At 41.6% G+C, this 19312-nt stretch overlaps 1 protein-coding gene across 1 annotated transcript in view; it reads right to left on the bottom strand.

Moving 5' to 3' along the window:
• The window catches only part of INO80 (INO80 complex ATPase subunit), a 143348-nt gene that overhangs the window by 51428 nt on the left and 72608 nt on the right, over positions 1-19312 (bottom strand). The window contains exons 21-24 of the mRNA XM_003826605.6: positions 18741-18874; positions 17665-17729; positions 16862-16955; positions 14333-14504 (exon numbers count right to left, since the gene is read on the bottom strand). Coding sequence (XP_003826653.4) covers positions 14333-14504; positions 16862-16955; positions 17665-17729; positions 18741-18874 — 465 coding nt within the window. The remainder of the gene's footprint in view (positions 1-14332; positions 14505-16861; positions 16956-17664; positions 17730-18740; positions 18875-19312) is intronic.

Genomic DNA, 19312 nt, shown 5'->3' on the forward strand with positions numbered 1-19312 from the left:
AGCACATTATTTGTTATTACCTTTCTGGAAAAAGTCTGACTAGCAATAATTCTATTCCCAGGGGTGGTCATTGCCAAATTAGAACACATTCATTTATTTTTATTTTTGGGACACAGTCTCTCTCTGTCACCCAGGCTGGAGTGCAGTGGTGCGATCTCGGCTCACTGTAACCTCTGCCTTCCCAGGTTCAAGCGATTCTCCCACCTCAGCCTCCTGAGTAGGTGGGCCTACAGGTGCGCACCACCATGCCTTTAATTTTTGTATTTTTAGTAGTGATGGGGTTTCACCATGTTGGCCAGGCTGGTCTCGAACTCCTGACCACAAGTGATCCCCTCTCCTCAGCCTCCCAAAGTGCTGGGATTATAGGCATGAGCCACCACACCTGGCCAACATTCACTTATTTTATTTTATTTCTTTTGGAGACAGAGTCTCGCTCTGTAGCCCAGGCTGGAGTACAGTGGTGTGATCTTATCTCACTGCAGCCTCTGCCTCCAGGGTTCAATCAATTCTCCTGCCTCAGCCTCCCGAGTAGCTGGGATTACAGGTGTGCGCCACCACACCTGGATAATTTTTGTATTTTCAGTAGAGATGGGGTTTCACCATATTGGCCCGGCTGGTCTCAAACTCCTGACCTCATGATCCATCCACCTTGGCCTCCCAAAGTGCTGGGATTACAGGCGTGAGCCACCGTGCCTGGCTCATTCACTTATTTTTTTAAGAGCTGGGTTAAAATAGTATTCTCACTGAAGTTGCTAAGTCAAGGTGATGTATAGCTTTCTGATTCCAGGTTTTAAAAAATAATAACTATGTTCAAAATGCTCAACATATAGCCTCAACTTTAGAGAAACCCTGACTACCCCTAGAATGTTTTACCCAATATATACTTTTCTAGATTCTTTTCTCTTAACATTAGTTCCATCAAATCTGGTTTAGTATATGTGAACCTTGGTACCACCACACTATCCAATTTCCCTTCATGTAGCAACATGAACTGCTAGACATTGCTAGATATAGAAAAATGTATGCCTGACATGGAAGAATACAAAGAATACCTTAAGCAATATTGTAGATAGAAAAGAAAGTTTGTTCATTACTTCTTTAGTCTAACTTGGTCATGAAAGAAAGAAAGAAGAAAAGTGAAAGAGAAGCGAAGAGGGAGAAAGAAAGAAGGAAAAGAGGGGAAGGAAAAGAGAGGGAAGGAGGGAGAGAAGGAGAGAGGGAGGGGAGGAAGGAGAAGGAAGGAAGGGGAAGGGAGGAAGGAGAAGGGAGGAAGGGAGGGAGGAAGGGAGGGAGAATGCCATACTATGGGGAATTTGACTTGGTTTTCACGTGGTCACAGCTTTTGCTATTCTTCTGTCCCTTTCTCATGCTCTTGAATGTCTCATTACCCCGGAAGCACTGGCAGATGTGTGCATCTTGCCGCCAGGACTATAATATGCACACAGTAGTGAAGTCAGCCTTTTCTAAAGACTCTTTTCGCACCATACAAAAGTCTCAAGTGAAAATAAGCAGGCCAGGATGACAGGCTCCATAGCTGCATACTCCTTGCCACAGCACAGCACAGCACAGCACAGCACAGAAAACACACCGATGTTTTTCCCTCAGACCTAGACTTACTCATTTAATAAGAGGTCATGCTTTGCACTACATGTTTTATTTAAAATTAAAAATGCTTATGTTAAAAATTTAGGTCTCCAGTACTCAAAATTAGCTTTCTACATCTTTTCTTAAACAGCATGTCAAATTTAGATACAGAGGAAAAAGTTTCACTTTAAATGAAACAGCACAGTGTTGATAAATCAGCTCTTAGATTACATGGATTCTATTTCCATGGATATTTTAAGCATCCAAACAAAAAGAGGGAAAATTAATGCAGAGAAACACAATAGTATCCCAGAGCTTTCCATAAGGGGCATTTGCAGCACTCATGATCTCAGGAAATGATGATATAGATACAGGTACTGTAGCTGAAAACTAACATTTAGTGGAAGAGTTTTTGAAAACTTCCTGTTTGGGGGGTGAAATCTTCAATCAATAGCCCGTCAAAAAACTCTTAAGGATTTAATACAGAATAGTGTTTAAAACTTCAACATATGCCACTCTTTTCAAAAGAACTCTATGTTTAGAACCTTTGTGTATTTTAAATTGCAAAATCTGAAATGCCCCCAATTTTTAGGAGTCACTTGACTCACTAGAACTGTAGAGTATATAAAATGTTCAGGCCAGGCGTGGTGGCTCATGCCTGTAATCCCAGCACTCTGGGCGGCTGAGGAGGGCGGATCACGAGGTCAGGAGTTCGAAACCAGCCTGGCCAACATAATGAAACCCCATCTCTACTACAAACACAAAAATTAGCCAGGGGTGGTGATGCGCCTATAGTCCCAGCTACTCAGGAGGCTGAGGCAGGAGAATCACTTGAACCCGGGAGGCGGAGGTTGCAGTGAGCCAAGACCACACCATTGCACTCCAGCCTGGGTGACAGAGACTCCGTCTCAACAAAAAAAAACAAAACAAAACAAAAAAACTTTCAGCACATACTATGCATAAGTAGACCATTACCATGACAACAGTTTCAATGAGACAGACAGGAGACAGAATCAATACTGGTACTGTACTCTGTGTCTGCCAACCATCATTTTTAATTTTTAACATGACATTTAATTGGAATAGACTCAAATCTGTTCTGCCCCAAGAAAGATAACTAAATGGCATATTTACGACAGGCTCTCTTTTTTGTCTTTATTCTTCTAAGCAAAATAAAATTTTATTTTTCTATCTCTGCTGCCTGAATCAGAATTTTTTTTTTTTTTGGAGACACAATCACGTTACCCAGGCTGGGGTGCAGTAGTGTGATCATAGCTCACTGTAATCTCAAATTCCTGGACTCAAGTGATCCTCCCACCTCAGCCTCCTTGAGTAGAGAGACAGAGTGAGACCCTGTCTCAAAACAAACAAACAAACAAAATCACACTCTTTATCCACTGCAAAACAGTGTAAGAAAATAACTCTGGCCAGAGGTACCACAGTGTGCAGGGAAGGTGTGTGAAAGTTCTGACCCAAATCTATTCCTTCCTGAAATTCTTAATAGCAATGCAGGGTAGAACACAAGAAAATTAAGTAGAATACAGGGAGCCATGCTAGTTTTTGTTCTACAAACATAAGAGAAGGAAATCTCTGAAAAGTATTCACATCAATTAAGAGATTTTTTAAAAACCCCAAACTTAGGCCGGGTGCAGTGGCTCACGCCTGTAATCCCAGTACTCTGGGAGGCCGAGGCGGGAGGATCACGAGGTCAGGAGATCGAGACCATCCTGGCTAACGCAGTGAAACCCTATCTCTACTAAAAAAAAAAATACAAAAAAATTAGCCGGGCGTGGTGGCAGGCGCCTGTAGTCCCAGCTTCTCGGGAGGCTGAGGCAGGAGAATGGCGTGAACCTGGGAGGCAGAGCTTGCAGTGAGCTGAGATGGTGCCACTGCACTCCAGTCTTGGTGACAGAGCGAGACTCTGTCTCAAAAAACAAACAAAAAAACCCAAAACTTTATCCAAAACACCCCTAAGTATCAACTGATCTGTGTCCTTAGCCTAGTTCTTAGCTTCTTGATGTTTATGTATATCATCCTGAAGCTAATAATACAAGAATGGTACTTCTTTGGATTCTGTAACAAAAAATTCATATTTTATCTTCACCATAGGGTGGGTGAGTGCAAGGGTTTTATAGGCACATTATGGGGTTGGGGGAGGTAAGGAGAAGAGAGCTTCTCACTGTTTGGATTCATTCCTTTCCCTGGGGAGTAAGAGAAGAAGGGGAGGACTGGGTTAGACTGCTGAATATGGCTCAGGTAGTATGTGACCTCACACAGCTTACCAAGACCAATATGACAACATGTGGCTAAGTGAACACTGATCTGTCTCCACAGAGGAAGAAAAACAAAGTCTTTACCTTGATCTGATGATAGGAAGTTGTATTTAGGAGACAGGCTACAGGAACAATAACTCTCTTTATACAACAAATGAAGGCGTAGAAGGAAACAGAATGAAAAATTTTCTGCCTTAAGATGACAAAGCTGAATATGGGGAAATTAACTTAAAACTAACTTGTTAGCTCCAAAGGAGCTTTAGTCTAAAATATTATTTGAATTTCATAAGAAAAAGAATGATGAGACCCCTTCCAACTTTTACATTTCCCCATGTCTCTTCTCAGGTTTGTTGGCCGAAGAATAACCCCAAACTTTTTAAGACTGATCTGGAACATGGAATCTGGGTTCAACTTGCATACTCTTCCATTAAAACCTTGAAACATAATTTGTCTTCACTGGAGAACTGCTTCTCTTCTGCATTATGTTTCCAAATAATTAAAGTTACATAATCAGAACTAATGTGGCAAATTAAATGAAAATACAGAGCTTGCAATGAAAAGAAAAAAAATGCTCACAAGGAGTTAAGAGTTTATGAGTAAAGAATCCCTGCTGAAAATGAAACCTTGTTATTATACTATAGTTACTATCTTTCCCAGCTAACATTTGCTGTGAAGAAACACGGGTAACAGAGCACAAGGATAGAGTCCAAAATCCTTTCTAGTTGAAAAACTAGTTAAGAACTAGTACTACAGTCAGAACCATCTACAGTCTAAGCCAGAATCTCAGAACAGGAAATCCAAAACAAATTTCATAATGAAATATCTGATAAAATGGGATCAGCATGGAAATAAGGGGCTGTGGTAGTTTTATATGGCTACAAATTCCTTGGCCAGGTGTGATGGCTCACACCTAATCCTAGCACTCTGGGAGGCTGAGGCAGGGGAATCCCTTGAGGCCAAAATCCAAAAATTAGCTGGGTGTAGTGGCACCTGCCTGTAATCCCAGCTACTTGAGAGGCTGAGGTGGGAGGACTGCTTGAGCCCCAAAGGTGGAGGTTGTAGTGAGCCATGACTATACCACTACGCTCTTGCCTGGGTGACAAAGCAAGACTACATCTCTAAAAAAAAAAAAAAGACCGGGTGCGGTGGCTCATGCCTGTAATCCCAGCACTTTGAGAGGCTGAGGCAGATGGATCACGAGGTTGGGAGATCAAGACCATCCTGGCCAACATGGCGAAACCCCGTTTCTATTAAAAAATACAAAAAATTAGCTGGGTGTGGTGGCGGGCACCTGTAGTCCCAGCTACTCGGGAGGCTGACGCAGGAGAATGGCGTGAAACTGGGAGGCGGAGGTTGCAGTGAGCCGAGATCACACCACTGCACTCCAATCTGGGGGACAGAGTGAGACTCTGTCTCAAAAAAAAAAAAAAAAAAAAAGTCTGGCGCCTTAGCTTACACCTGTAATTGGAGCACTCAGGGAGGCCAAGGTGGGCAGATCACTTGAGGCCAGGAGTTTGAGACCAGTCTGGTCAACATGGTGAAACCCCATCTCTGCTTTAAAAAAAAAAAAAACCCATAAAATTAGCTGGGCATGATGGCCCACACCTGTAATCCCAGCTACTCAAGGAGGCTGAGGCAGGAGAATCACTGGAATCCAGGAGGCGGAAGTTGCAGTGAGCCGAGATCGCACCACTGCACTCCAGCCTGGGCAACAGAGTGCAACTCTCTCTCGGAAAAAAAAAAAAACAAAAAAACCCAAAAAAACCACATAGCTAAGCTGCTCCCAAGTTCCCAGTCAACAGAAACAGTGTGAGATATCAAGTGTTTATTGTTTTAGTCTCTAGGTTTTAAGATAACATGTTATATAACTACTACTACAGGGGCTAAAATCCATAGTTGGATCATTAGCAACCTCTATTGCAAGTTTCTATAGATTCACTTCTCTCTGGTGTTCCTTACTATCCAAGGAACGTGTCACGTGTCACCTCTAGTTCTCAGATCAAATGCAGGGCAAAAATAACTAAGTGCAATAAGATCAATGAATGATCAAACAGATTACCTATCCTGCCCACTTTCCCTAAACCCCTAGAAGTTAGTGCTCTTCACAAAATTCTATTTAAAATATTAAGAGTAAAAAACTGTACTTTTAATTTTAGGCTAGAAGACATTCCCTCAGATTAATACATACCATGTTCCAAAGATTAGTACCAATGCACCAATATTGTTATTAATATTAATATTGGTGCATTAATATAATGTGCCATTATTCACTAGGTCATTCAGCAAACACTTATTTAACCTTAAAAGTGCCCAAAATAACCAGACCACAAAGGGAAGATGAATTATATAAAATGTCCAAACATTTAAATTGGTTTTAGCCAGGCACGGTGGCTCACGACTGTAATCCCAGAACTTTGGGAGGCCGAGGCAGGCCGGTTACTTGAGGTCAGGCCGGTTACTTGAGATCAGGAGTTTGAGATCAGTCTAGCCAATATGGCAAAACCCCGTCTCTCTACTAAAAATACAAAAATTAGCCAGGTGTGGTGGCAGATGCCTGTAATCCCAGCTACTCGGGAGGCTGAGGCAAGAGAATCGCTCAAACCCAGAAGGTGGAGGTTACAGTGAGCCAAGGTCACTCCACTGCACTCCAGCCTGGGTGACAGAGCAAGACTCTATCTCAAAAAACAAAACAAAACAAAACAAAACAAAAACTAAAAATAGATTGATTTCTCACTTGAAGAAAAAAGAACAAAAAAGAGAGAGAAAGAGAACCACTTAATAGGACTTTTTTTTTTTTTTTAATGTTAAGCTTAAGGCCGGGCACGATGGCTCAAGCCTATAATTCCAGCACTCTGGGAAGCTGAGGTGGGAAACTACCTGAGGTCAGGAGTTCGAGATCAGCCTGGCTAACATGGTGAAACCCCATCTCTACTAAAAACACAAAAATTAGCTGGGCATGTTGGCACATGTCTGCAGTCCTACTTGGGAGGCTGAGGCAGGAGACTACTTTGAACCCAGGAGGCAGAGGTTGCAGTGAGCCAATATCGTGCCACTGCACTCGAGCCTGGGCAACAGAGCAAGACTCCATCTCAAAAAAAATTAATTAATTAAATAAAATAATGTTAAGCTTAGTGTTAGTTCTTCTGGACATTTTAAAACATTCTTTGTGGCAGAGAAATATCTTTCTGTTAATTATACAGCCTGCCAGTATTCACAAGAGTTTTTCATCCTATTAAAAAGTATAGTTGGGCTGGGTGTGGCGGCTCACTCCTGTAATCCCAGCATTTTGAAAGGCCGAGGCGAGAGGATCACTTGAGACCAGGAGTTTGAGACCAGCCTGGCCCACATGGCGAAACCCCACCTCTACTAAAAATACAAAAATTAGCTTGGAGTGGTGGTGCACGCCTGTAGTCCCAGCTACTCAGGAGGCTGAGGCAGGAGAATCACTTGAACCCGGGAGGCAGAGGTTGCAGTGAGCCAAGATTGTGCCACTGCACTTTAGCCTGGGCGACAGAGTAAGACTCTGTCTCAAAAAAAAAAGTATAGTTAACCAACTTGCGCACCCCCACCAAATGCCTCTCTTGCCCCTCTTCCCTTTTCTTTCTTTTTTTTTTTTTTTTTGAGATGGAGTCTTGCTTTGTCGCCCAGGCTGGAGTGCAGTGGCATGATCTCAGCTCACTGCAACTTTCGTCTCCCGTTTTCAAGTGATTCTCCTGCCTCAGCCTCCGTAGTAGCTGGGATTACAGCCACAGGCCACCATGCCTGGCTAGTTTTTTTAATTTTTAGTAGAGACAGGGTTTTGCCATGTTTGCCAGGCTGGTCTCCTGACCTCAGGTGATCCGCCCACCTCAGCCTCCCAAAGTGCTGGGATTACAGGCATGAGCTACTGCACCCGACATCTTCCCTTTTCGTTGTGAAATCTGCAAGACTCTTTTCTCTTAAAAAAGTCAACTTTCACTTAAACCAAACTCCCCTCCTGAAATACCTTACTTTTTCTTTTTAACTGTCACACTTCAATACTCATTCTCTACACCTCCTAACCAGGATCTTTCTCCCTAAAAATCCTTACAACTGGGCTTCTGCCTTCTCTTTTTAGTCTGTACTCACAATCAAAGAGTTCTTAATCTCACTCTTTAGTTTTTGCTTTAAACTTGATATGGAACTTAAGATTCCCTCTGGATCCTCTCTTGAACTCTGGCTTTTTGAAGTAATTTTTCCATCTCCAGTGCCCATCCATATCCAAACTGATCAAAGTCCCTTGATCCCTTTTCTATAATCTTTCTGTTACAACCATTGCTATCGGGTCTTTAGTACCTGACACTTGAAACTTTTGCTTAACATCTGCCTTAACATGGATTGCTGCCTCCATTCTTCCTGATATCACACCCTGAGGTTAATCTTCATAAAATACAAATAACAAAGATCCCAACTGGTTTGATATAATGACTCTGGTAATTTAGCAGCCTTACTGAACCTGCTACCAGAATACTACTTCTCATGGCTTCACATTGGCTACCAACACTTGACCCCGAGGAATACAGCTTTAAGCATCTGTTGAAGAAAGTAAGACAAATAGGGCTGGGACAACAAGCTTATTATCTAAACCCGCATAGGGTGGCATTCAAAGACTTTCCAAACTTACCCTTCTAGACTTTTCTGTCATTACTGTCCTTTATTTTGGCTCAAATCCTTAACTTGGAATTATGTTCCTCCTATCCAAATCTCTACCACTCAAAATCCAACTTTTTCAAAATTAGAGACACAGTCTCACTATGTTGCCCAGGCTGGTCTTGCCTCCTGGCTCCAAGCAATCCTCCCACCTCAGCCTCCTAAAGTACTGAGATTAAAGGCATGAGCCAACACCACACCTGGCCTAGATCCAATTTAACAATACAATTTCTATAAAGTGATCTTCTCCCATTCTGAACTCTACCATTCATTATCTACCATTACTCAGGCAGTTAATTGTGTAGTATTTAAAGTCTTATCTTGAACCACATTCAGTGTGTGTGTGTGTTTTTAAGCATGAGTGTATATTTTCAATATGTGCATGAGTGACTCTTCCAAATACAGCACAGGGATAATGATTGTTAACACACTTTGCCTACTGTGGTACGCAGTAATATGTTTGTAAACAACATTAATTACGTATGTTTCTCCTTGCTGGACTGGACTAACATTGGGAAAAGGCTGTTCTGAAGGTAGCCTAGAGCAATGAAAAAAGAAGCACCAGACAATTCCCAAAGATCACAGTCTACACTGGAGATTCATTCAATCGATAAGCACTTACGATATACAAATCCATGCCCTCCACGGACCTTTGAGGTCAAATAATTTAAAATAGTTTGAAAAACAATGTACAGCATGTAAAACACAGGAATATCTTCTGTAGTAAACATTGAGTCTCCCCTCTATCACCATTCCCTACTCAAATAAACTGCTCACATCGGTGGTTTCCAAGGTAGGCACACGTAAACTTCACAATGTAAATATTAATATGTGAATACATGTATATAATTTAAAACAAAATAGCATACAGACATTGGAGAAATAGAGTACGAATGTTGTTATTACAGAGGAACATAATCAAAACATTTGGGGACTACTGACCTATACTACCTAGACTGCTAAAAAGAGGTGAGATTAAAATAAGATTTAGCCGAGCACACGGGCTCACAACCGTGATCGCAGCACTTTGGGAGACCAAGGTGGGAGAACTGTTTAAGCCTAGGAGTTCAAGACCAGCCTGGACACAACATAGTGAGACCCTGCTGCTACCAAAAAAAAAGGAAAGAAAATATGATAAAATAAAATTTATATGCCAATTCTAAAATTTACATGAATACACGAAGGGCTAAGAACAGCCAAAACAATACAGAAGAAATGCAAAGTCAGAGGATCTGTGCACCAGTTATCAAGACTTACCGTGAAGCTGTACTTATTAAGATAGAGTAGCACTGGTTCAGGGATAGTCAAATGGGTTCATGGAAGAGAACAGAGTTCAGAAACTGACCAACACATATATAGACACCTGCTGACAAGTGATGCTACAGTCCAGTAAGAATGGTCTTTTCAATAAACAGGATATGGAGAGAAATAGAATTATCTTCACGAATTTGTTGGAGGCAAAGAGTTCTTCAACAGGACACAAAAATTATTCACTATTCATCAGAAGACAACACTGAGGCTGGGTGCAGTGGGTCATGCCTAAGTCCCAGCACTTTGGGAGGCTGAGGCCGGAGGATTGTTTGAGGCCAGAGTTCGAGGCCGGCCTGAACAACACAGCAAACCTAACCCTCACCTAACCCTAATCCTGAGCTACGACTGCATCAGTGCATTCCAGCCTGGGCAACAGAACAATTCAGATCCTGTTTCAAAAAAAAAAGGGTGGGCAGGGGAAGGTACCACTGAAAATGAGAAAGTTACAGAGTAGAAGATATTTGTAATATACAAAGAACTACAAATCATAAGAAAAATACAGTCAGCCCAATAGAAAAATAAACAAGAATTCTGAACAAACATTTCATAAAGGCAATTATCCAAATGGCCAATAAACACCAGAAAAGGTATTCAATATCATTTTCACAAGAGAAATTTAACTAAAGACATAATAAGACACCACTACCCAACAAAGTTTAAATGAAGAGACAGACAATGCCACATTCCTGCAAAGACGTAGAGGGTCTCACTCTGTCACCCTCCGAGGCTCAGGGTGCAGTGGTGGGATCACCGTTTATTGTAGCCTCAACCTCCTGGGCTCAGGCGATCCTTCCACCTCAGCCTTCCAATCCTCCCACCTCAGCCTCCCAAGTAGCTGGAACTACAGGTACACGGCATCATGCTTGGCTAATTTTTGTATTTTTTTGGTAGAGATGGGGTTTTGTCATGTTGGCCAGGCTGGTCTCTAACTCCTGGGCTCAAGCAATCATCCCGCCTCAGCCTCCCAATGTGCTGGAATTACGGGAATGAGCCACGATGCCTAGCCTCTACATTGTTGTTAATTGTTACACCTGGAGCTTCTAGTTCTTTTTTTTTTTTTTCTTTGAGACGGAGTTTTACTCCTGTTCCCCAGGCTGGAGTGTAATGGCGTGATCTTGGCTCATTGCAACCTCCACCTCCTGGGTTCAAGCAATTCTCCTGCCTCAGCCTCCCTAGTAGTTGGGATTACAGGCGCACACTGCCACGCCCAGCTAATTTTTGTATTTTTTTAGTAGAGACGGGGTTTCACTACATTGGCCAGGCTGGTCTTGAACTCCTGACCTCAGGTGATCTGCCCGCCTCGGCCTCCCAAAGTACTGGGATTAACAGGCATGAGCCACTGCACCCAGCCGGCTTCTAGTTCTTTATTCAGAATCTAGGCTAACCTTTAAGAGTGGATAATATCTAACGATCATTTTGCTTGGCTGAAAGGAAAGATTTCCTTTTTTTTTTTTTTGAGGCAGGGTCTCGCTCTGTCACTGAGGCTGGAGTACAGTGGTGCACTCAGGGTTCACTGCAGCCTTGACATCCTGGGTTCAAGGGATTCTCCTGCCTCAGACTACTGAGTAGCTGGGACTACAGGCACCCACCACCATGCTTGGCTAATTTTTAATTTTTAATTTTTTTTTTTTGAGACAGAATCTTGCTCTGTTGCCCAGGCTGGAGTGCAGGTGCATGATCTCAGCTCACTGCAACTTCTGCCTCCAGGTTCAAGAGATTCTCCTACCTCAGGCTCCTGAGTAGCTGAGATTACAGGCATGTGCCACCACACCTGGCTAATTGTTTTTGTATTTTTAATAGAGACAGGGTTTCACCATTGGCCAAGCTGGTCTTGAATTCCTAACCTCAAGGGATCCGCCCACCTTGTCCTCCCCAAGTGCTGGGATTACAAGGGTAAGCCACCACGCCCCACCTAATTTTTAAAATTTTTTAGTAGATATGGGGTCTCACTATATTGCCTAGGCTGGTCTTGAACTCCTGGGCTCAAATGATACTCTCACCTTGGCCTTCCGAAGTGCTAGGATTACAGGCCCAAGCCAACACTCCTGGCCCTGAAAGCAGAGATCTTTTAAAACTGACAGTCTTTTTTCTGAGAGGGAGTCTCGCTCTGTCACCCAGGCTGGAGTGCAGTGGTGCGATCTCCACTCACTGTAACCTCAGCCTCCTGTGTTCAAGAGTTTCTCATGCCTCAGCCTCCCGAGTAGCTGGGATTACAGGCGTGTGCCACCACATCCAGCTAATTTTTGTATTTTTAGTAGATGTGGGGTTTCACTACGTTGGCCAGGCTGGTCTTGAACTCCTGACCTCAAGGGATCCACCTGCCTCGGACTCAAAAAGTGCTGGGATTACAGGTGTGAGCCACCACGCCCGGCTGACAGTCTTATCATTAATTATGAGAACCATAAGCTCTAGCAAAATACACTACTTGGTTGGTATTTCAATATACATACATATGTTGGAGATAAGGATGATGAGATTGAAAGCAGAACAGTGTCTCCACACATATATAAGCTTTCGGCTCCCCGTGGCCCAATAGCTCATTAATTCAGTGTATACTCTAAACCACTACAAGAGCAAATTAAAATGAGTAAATATAAGTGAATCTTTCAACTGGGTAAACATATTTTATGACCAGTTTCCCATAAAGCATACTACCCATATCTGCATTTCTCAGACAGTTCTAACTGATATAAGGACCTCACTAAGCAGACGCTCTGGAACATACTACAATATTTCCAGAAAACAGAGAAGAATACAAATGAGTGATGCATATCTCTAGCGTTAAGAAAAATGCAGGTGTCCATATAACAGGGAACAACAATGTCTTGGAAGAATGGTGCTTTTTGTATAAAAAGCAGAACTGATAAAAATGTATTACAGTAGTAACATATATTACCAAATTTAGGGGTTGAGAGAAGGAATTAATCTTTACAGAAGATTAAGCAACTCTTCAGACATACCAGTGTTCCCAGTAGACATACTAGGAATATTTCACCAGCAGGAAATCACCCTGCCACCACTCACAGCATTATTCCAAACAGGCTGGAATCCAATTACATTAATTTGCATTACTGATTCCCTCTCCAAAGTCCAAAAATTACATGGAGCAATGCTTAAGAAACCAACTGGGAAAATAGGAGAAGGAAATCATGTGAGCTTTTCAGTGTACAGGGGGCAAATACTGAATGAGCTAGCCAAAGAATGTCCTTCATTCTACAACAGTAACTGTGAAACTACCCCATAACATTTTCTATAGGCTACAAGGAAAATGACCTAGTTTCTAAACTTCAATCTAGCTGAAGGACTATAACAAAGAACTGTCACTCCTCTTCTCAAAACTCTCTAGTATTATTCATTTCACTCAGAATAAATTCCAAACCCTCAGCAATTCTTATGAGGTTCCATATGACCTGGACCTACATCTATAACTTCAGTTCCTGTCACCTTCTTTCACCTTCTTTGTCACCTACTATTCTGTAAGGGCCAAGAATTATATGAAACTGTACACAACATGATTACTTTTCATGGAAATATAATTCAAGATCACGAGATGCCACTACACATTCACAAAAATAATTAAAACTGTAAGGAATGATTATTCATAAGGAGTCACACAACAAAACAAAACAGACTGCCATTCCCAGGTGTAGTGGAGGATGCTGAATAATAGCAAATCTCAGATACCGTAGGTGCAAATGTAAATTTATAAAACTATTTTAGAAAAACGTTTGGCAAAAGCTACTAAATCTAAACAGGGTTATACTTGACAGTGTAGCAATTCCATTCCTGGATATAAACACCAAAGAAAGGAGTGTTTGCATTCATCAAATAACATGTAGACAAATGTGCATAGGGGTTTTATTCATAATAGCCTAGAACTGGAAACAACCAAAATATCTACCACAGTAGAACAGATTAATAAATTATGGTCCATTCAGACAATGTAATACTTCATAGCCATAAAAAAAGAATGCTATATACGACATGGACAAATCTCATAAACAATACTGAGTGAAAAATCCCAGTTACAAAAGAGTACATACAAGATAATTCCATTTATATAAAGTTCACAAACAGGCAAAAATAATATACGGTGACAGAAGTAGAATATGGCAATTACCTTTAATTGTTGGTTTGTCTTTTTCTAAACTAGAGCTACTAAATGGAAAGGAGCATGAGGGAGCTGGAAGTGTTCTATATATTGATCTAGGTGGTTGTTACACAAGTGTATACACATATATAAATTCACAGAGCTGTACACTTAAGATCTGTGTACTTCACAGTATCGTAAAAAAAACATTTTGAAAATATAAATACACTCAAAAATATATATACAAAGTGTAAATTAAGTTAGAACTCAATATGCTGCACCGCCCACTCCTCTGGGAACTTTTTGGTTCTCTCAGGCCTTCATTTACTTTACTATTATTTTTACTGATTCAAGGAAAAGGAAAGAAGATACTAAGTAGGTAATTTATGCTCAAATAATTGCTTACCTTTAACAAAGGGCAGCTGCAAAGGTTTGGAAAGGAGAGTGGAAAATTAACCCCAAGAAGGAAATCCTTGTTCCTCAGATATCTCTGGTGGCTCTCCCCTTCTGGCGCTCCCCAGGAGCGTAGCTGATGGAGCCTGTAGGAGGCTTTCAGAGACAGGAAAAGAGCTAACCATCTGAAACAAACCACAGCAGACACGCTTATTCAGTGCTCCATGGAGGTTTGAGGGTCGTTCATAGCAGCAAGGAATGATCCAAGGATTGTCTCTCATTAACATAACTCTTTTGTAAATCTTTATCATTTTAGAAACAGTTCTTTCCTACTTTCCTACTTTCAGATAAATTATTTTGCATTACATGGTTTGCTACTATGAAAACTAAAATCCTCCGCAAAGCTCCTATCAGTATTTAAAAAAATTTGCAAGGCACAGTGGCTCACGCCTGTAATTTCAACACTTTGGGAGGCCGAGGCAGGTGGAACATCTGAGGTCAGGAGTTTGAGACCAGGCTGACCTAGATGGCAAAATACAGTCTCTACTAAAACTAAAAAAGGGCGTGGTGTCAGGCACCTGTAATACCAGCTACTTGGGAGGCTGAGGCATGAGAATCGCTTGAACCCGGGAGATGGAGACTGCAGTGAGCCGAGATTGCCCCATTGTACTCCAGCCTGGGCGACAGAGCGAGACTCTGTCTCAAAAAAAAAAAAAAAAAAAAAAAATTCACCTTGGCCGGGCACAGTGGCTCACACCTTTAATCCCAGCACTTTGGGAGAATGAGACAGGCAGATCAATTGAGGCCAGGAGTTCGGGAACAGCCTGGCCAACATGGTGAAACCTCACCTCTACCAAAAACAAAAAATACAAAAAATTAGCCAGGCGTGGTTGTGCACGCCTGTAATCCCAGCTACTTGGGAGGCTGAAGCAGGAGAATAACTTGAACCCAGGAAGCGGAGGTTGCAGTGAGCCAAAATCGAGCCACTGCACTCCAACCTAGGTGACCAAGTGAGACTTCATCTCAGGAAAAAAAAAAATTCCTTCATATTAAGGAGATAACCATTTCTAATTACATAAATCAAAAGTAATAAAATCAGTGAGAACCATTATACCAAAGAACAGAGAATTAAACTTCCCAGAACACTTGAGGCAGGCTATGCTGTAATCACTAACTAAATGAATCACCAGCCTCCATTTGCCCTGTAGAAACAAGTAAAACAAGACTTACTAGAAATTATGGGAGAAAAGCCTAAACAGTTTATATTTAAGGGGTGTGTGTGTGTCTGTGTGTGTCTCTGTGTGCGTATACATATATATATACACATATACATATATATACACACACATATATATACATATACACACATATATATATATATATATATATTCTTGTTCTGTTGCCCGGGCTGGGGTACAATGGCATGATCTAGGCTCACTGCAACCTCCACCTCCTGGGTTCCAGTGATTCTCCCACCTCGGCCTCCTGAGTAGCTGAAACAGGCGCATGGCACCATGCCTGGCTAATTTTTGTGTTTTTATTACAGACGGGGTTTCAGTATGTTGGCCAGGCTGCTCTCAAACTCCTGACCTCAGGTGACCCACCTGCCTCGGCCTCCCAAAGTGCTGGATTACAGGCATGAGCCACTGCGCCTGGCCTATTTAAGATATATTATGAAGCATCATACAATTACTAAATGAGCAAAAGAAAGGTACAATTCACTTATGAATAACAAATTACAGTCTTTTTGTTTGTTTTGTTCTGTTTTGAGACCGAGTCTCATTCTGTTGTCCAGGTGGGAGCGCAGTGGAGCGATCTTGACTCACTGCCATCTCCGCCTCCTGGGTTCAAGCAATTCTCCTGCCTCGGCCTCCCGAGTAGCTGGGACTACAGTGGTGTACCACCACACCCAGCTAATTTTTGTATTTTTGGTAGAAATGGGGTTTCACCATGTTAGCCAGGCTGGTCTTGAACTCCTGACCTTAAGTGATCCACCCACCTTGGCCTCCCAAAGTGCTGGGATTACAGGTGTGAGCCACTGCGCCTGGGTCTGGTCAACAAACTGTACTATATATTTTTTTTTTTTCTTGAGACAGAGTTTTGAACTTGTTGCCTCAATTGATCCAGGCTGGCCTCAACTGATCCAGGCTGGAGTGCAATGGCATGATCTCAGCTCACGGCAACCTCCACTTCCCAGGTTCAAGCAATTCTCCTGCCTCAGCCTCCCGAGTAGCTGGAATTACAGGCATGCACCACCATGTCTGGCTACTTTTGTATTTTTCAGAGATGGGGTTTCTCCATGTTGGTCAGGCTGGTCTTGAACTGCCGACCTCAGGTGATCCACCCGCCTCGGCCTCCCAAAGTGTTGGGATTACAGGCATGAGTCACCGTGCCCAGCCTACAAACTTTATTCTTAACAAAAGAAAATTAATGACAAGTTCTCTAAGATGATATCGCATTAAATATTTAATTCCACAGTATTCAATATCTATCCCATTTATTCCCAACTGGCCTCTTATCAAGCAATAAGCAAACCTCTCACCTGGCCAAAAGTCCCTGAAGCATAAGGTTTGCCATTTCTGCTGGAGATATATCAATAAAGCGAAGGAAAGAGAAACAGCTTTCTTCATTAATACCTGAAATATAAAAGACAATTTGAAACCCAACAGCAAACCAAGAGACGATGCTCAGTTAAAGCCTGCTCAACTGCTGAGTTTTGACTTAAGAACAAAACACTATTCTAAAGGTTCTGATCTAGCCACTTTGGTGCAAGTTAGGGTGCCACACCTTTATACTACAATTACAGATAAGAGAGGCAGGCCTATGAGATATGGCATATATATATGGACCAGACTAGAGATGGCTCCTACGTTACCTTTGGGATTTTTGGATGCTTGCCTAAATGCCTTCTCTTTGTCCAATGCTAGGAAAAAGAAAAGGACAGGACAGAGGTGAAAGGTTCTGAACCTTGGCCTTAATATTTTGGACAATGAGCAAAGCTGAGTAGCTTCTTTTCCTTACGCTAAGATGGAAGGAAGTCTCATTAATGAGACAGTCCAGCACCGACTTTGTCAAGTTTCAAGGGCAAGAAATTCTTGAAAGGCAGGTATAAAATAAAGATGGAAAGTCAATAATACTATTTTCTACTTTTTCCTCTCATAGCTACAAATCACAGAGCCTATAAAGATAACTAATTTCCTTAATTAAATCTTATCAAGATTTTATAAATAAGGGCCTACCATATAGGCAAAACTAATACTCGTTCTAAATCAGTCTCTCAGCAAAACAAAGAGCATCCTGGTAAAACCCTGACAAACCTACTTTCCCAAAGATCAAAACACCTACCTTTTCTGTGAAAGAGAGACTGTTGGATATAGTCTGGTGCAAATGGAGAAAGAACCCTTAACCACCTGCAAAGTAAGTAAATAAAATAAATCCAAACCCAAACATAAATTAATGGAAAGTTAACTAGACTAGAGGTTCCATAGCAAGTAAAACCTTTTAGTTTTGAAACTGTTTCACTTTTAAGAAGTTTCTTGCCATATTACCAGGCAAAAATCATAGCATACATTTAAAAAAATACAAAATATTTAGTGAAAGTGTAAGAAGATAATACAAATTAAAAGTAGTCTCATTTTATTTCAGAGAATCACAATTCTAGTGCCCTAAGGTATCATATACCATATTAAACAAAAGGCAATACAGCTCTGGCCTTTTCCTCCCAGCTCAAGTTAAATATTAACCTGGAGCTACAAATAACTCATGAAGTAAAATCCAAGAAATGTGTTTCAATTTCAGTTTCATTAAACTAAATATTGGTGATGAGTTTCTCTATAAAACAGCTTTCTAAATCCATGGTTCTCAAATGTTGATATGCAGCAGAAACCTCTGGGAACTTGTTTAAAAATTCAGAAGCCAGGGCCATACTAACTCACAGGTGTGGAATGGACCACACATCTATTTTCTGAATGGAAGTCGTCTCTAGTGCATTACCTTAACAACCACTTCAAACTTTACTAAATTTATCGTTGCTGACTCTGAGAAAAAGGTAAATTTGATTAACTTACAATACAATCAGTTCACCCACAAGTGCAATTCCAAATGTAAAGTAAGCCACCACAAACCAATTTCAGCAATGGGGCATAGATATGCATACTTGCTGCAAGTACATATTTACAAATCGGTGCACATTCCTGATTCAAAGAAGAACCAGAAGTGACTAGGGCCTTTAAGGCCACCTAGCTGAAGTTTTAACAGTGCTCAAATTCCTTCCATAAGATCCCTCAACAAATAGTTGTCCACCCTTTGCTTAAATGCCTCATTGCTGGGAACTCATATTCTCTCCACTAAATTTATCTACTAAGCCATAAAACTGTAAATTATAAAACACTAATAGTGAACAGATAGTAATACTTCCCTACCTGTCTCGTGAATGATTGAAGACCCTGATCTGTCCATGACGGTAGATAAACTTTGAAATGTGGTATGGCTTTAGGGAAATATGAAATGGAGACCAAGTTTCTTGTCGTTCAAATAACTCCGGGTGATTACACACCTAAAAGGAAGGGAAATGGTAAGACAATATTACCACATGCAGACATCATACGTAATGACAGGGGATCCCAAATCCCAAATGTTTACCTTTGGGAATGGATACTTTCCCATTTTCATCTCATTAATAGCCTTTGCTTATCTGGCATCAAGGATAGACTGTTTTTCTTGGAAAAGGTTAATAAAGACAACTTCAAGACCAGGAGCAGTGGCTCACCCAGCACTTTGGGAGGCCGAGGCGGGTGGATCCCTTGAGGCCAAGAGTTTGAGAGCAGCCTGACCAACATGGGGAAGCCTCATCTCTACTAAAAATACAAAAATTAGCCAGGCGTGGTGGCAGGCTCCTGTAGTCTCAGCTCCTTGGGAGGCTGAGGCAGGAGAATTGCCTGAACCTGGGAGCCAGAGGTTGCAGTGAGCCGAAATCACGCCATTGCACTCCAGC

Source organism: Pan paniscus, chromosome 16, assembly GCF_029289425.2.
Source record: "Pan paniscus chromosome 16, NHGRI_mPanPan1-v2.0_pri, whole genome shotgun sequence".
Taxonomy (NCBI): domain Eukaryota; kingdom Metazoa; phylum Chordata; class Mammalia; order Primates; family Hominidae; genus Pan; species Pan paniscus.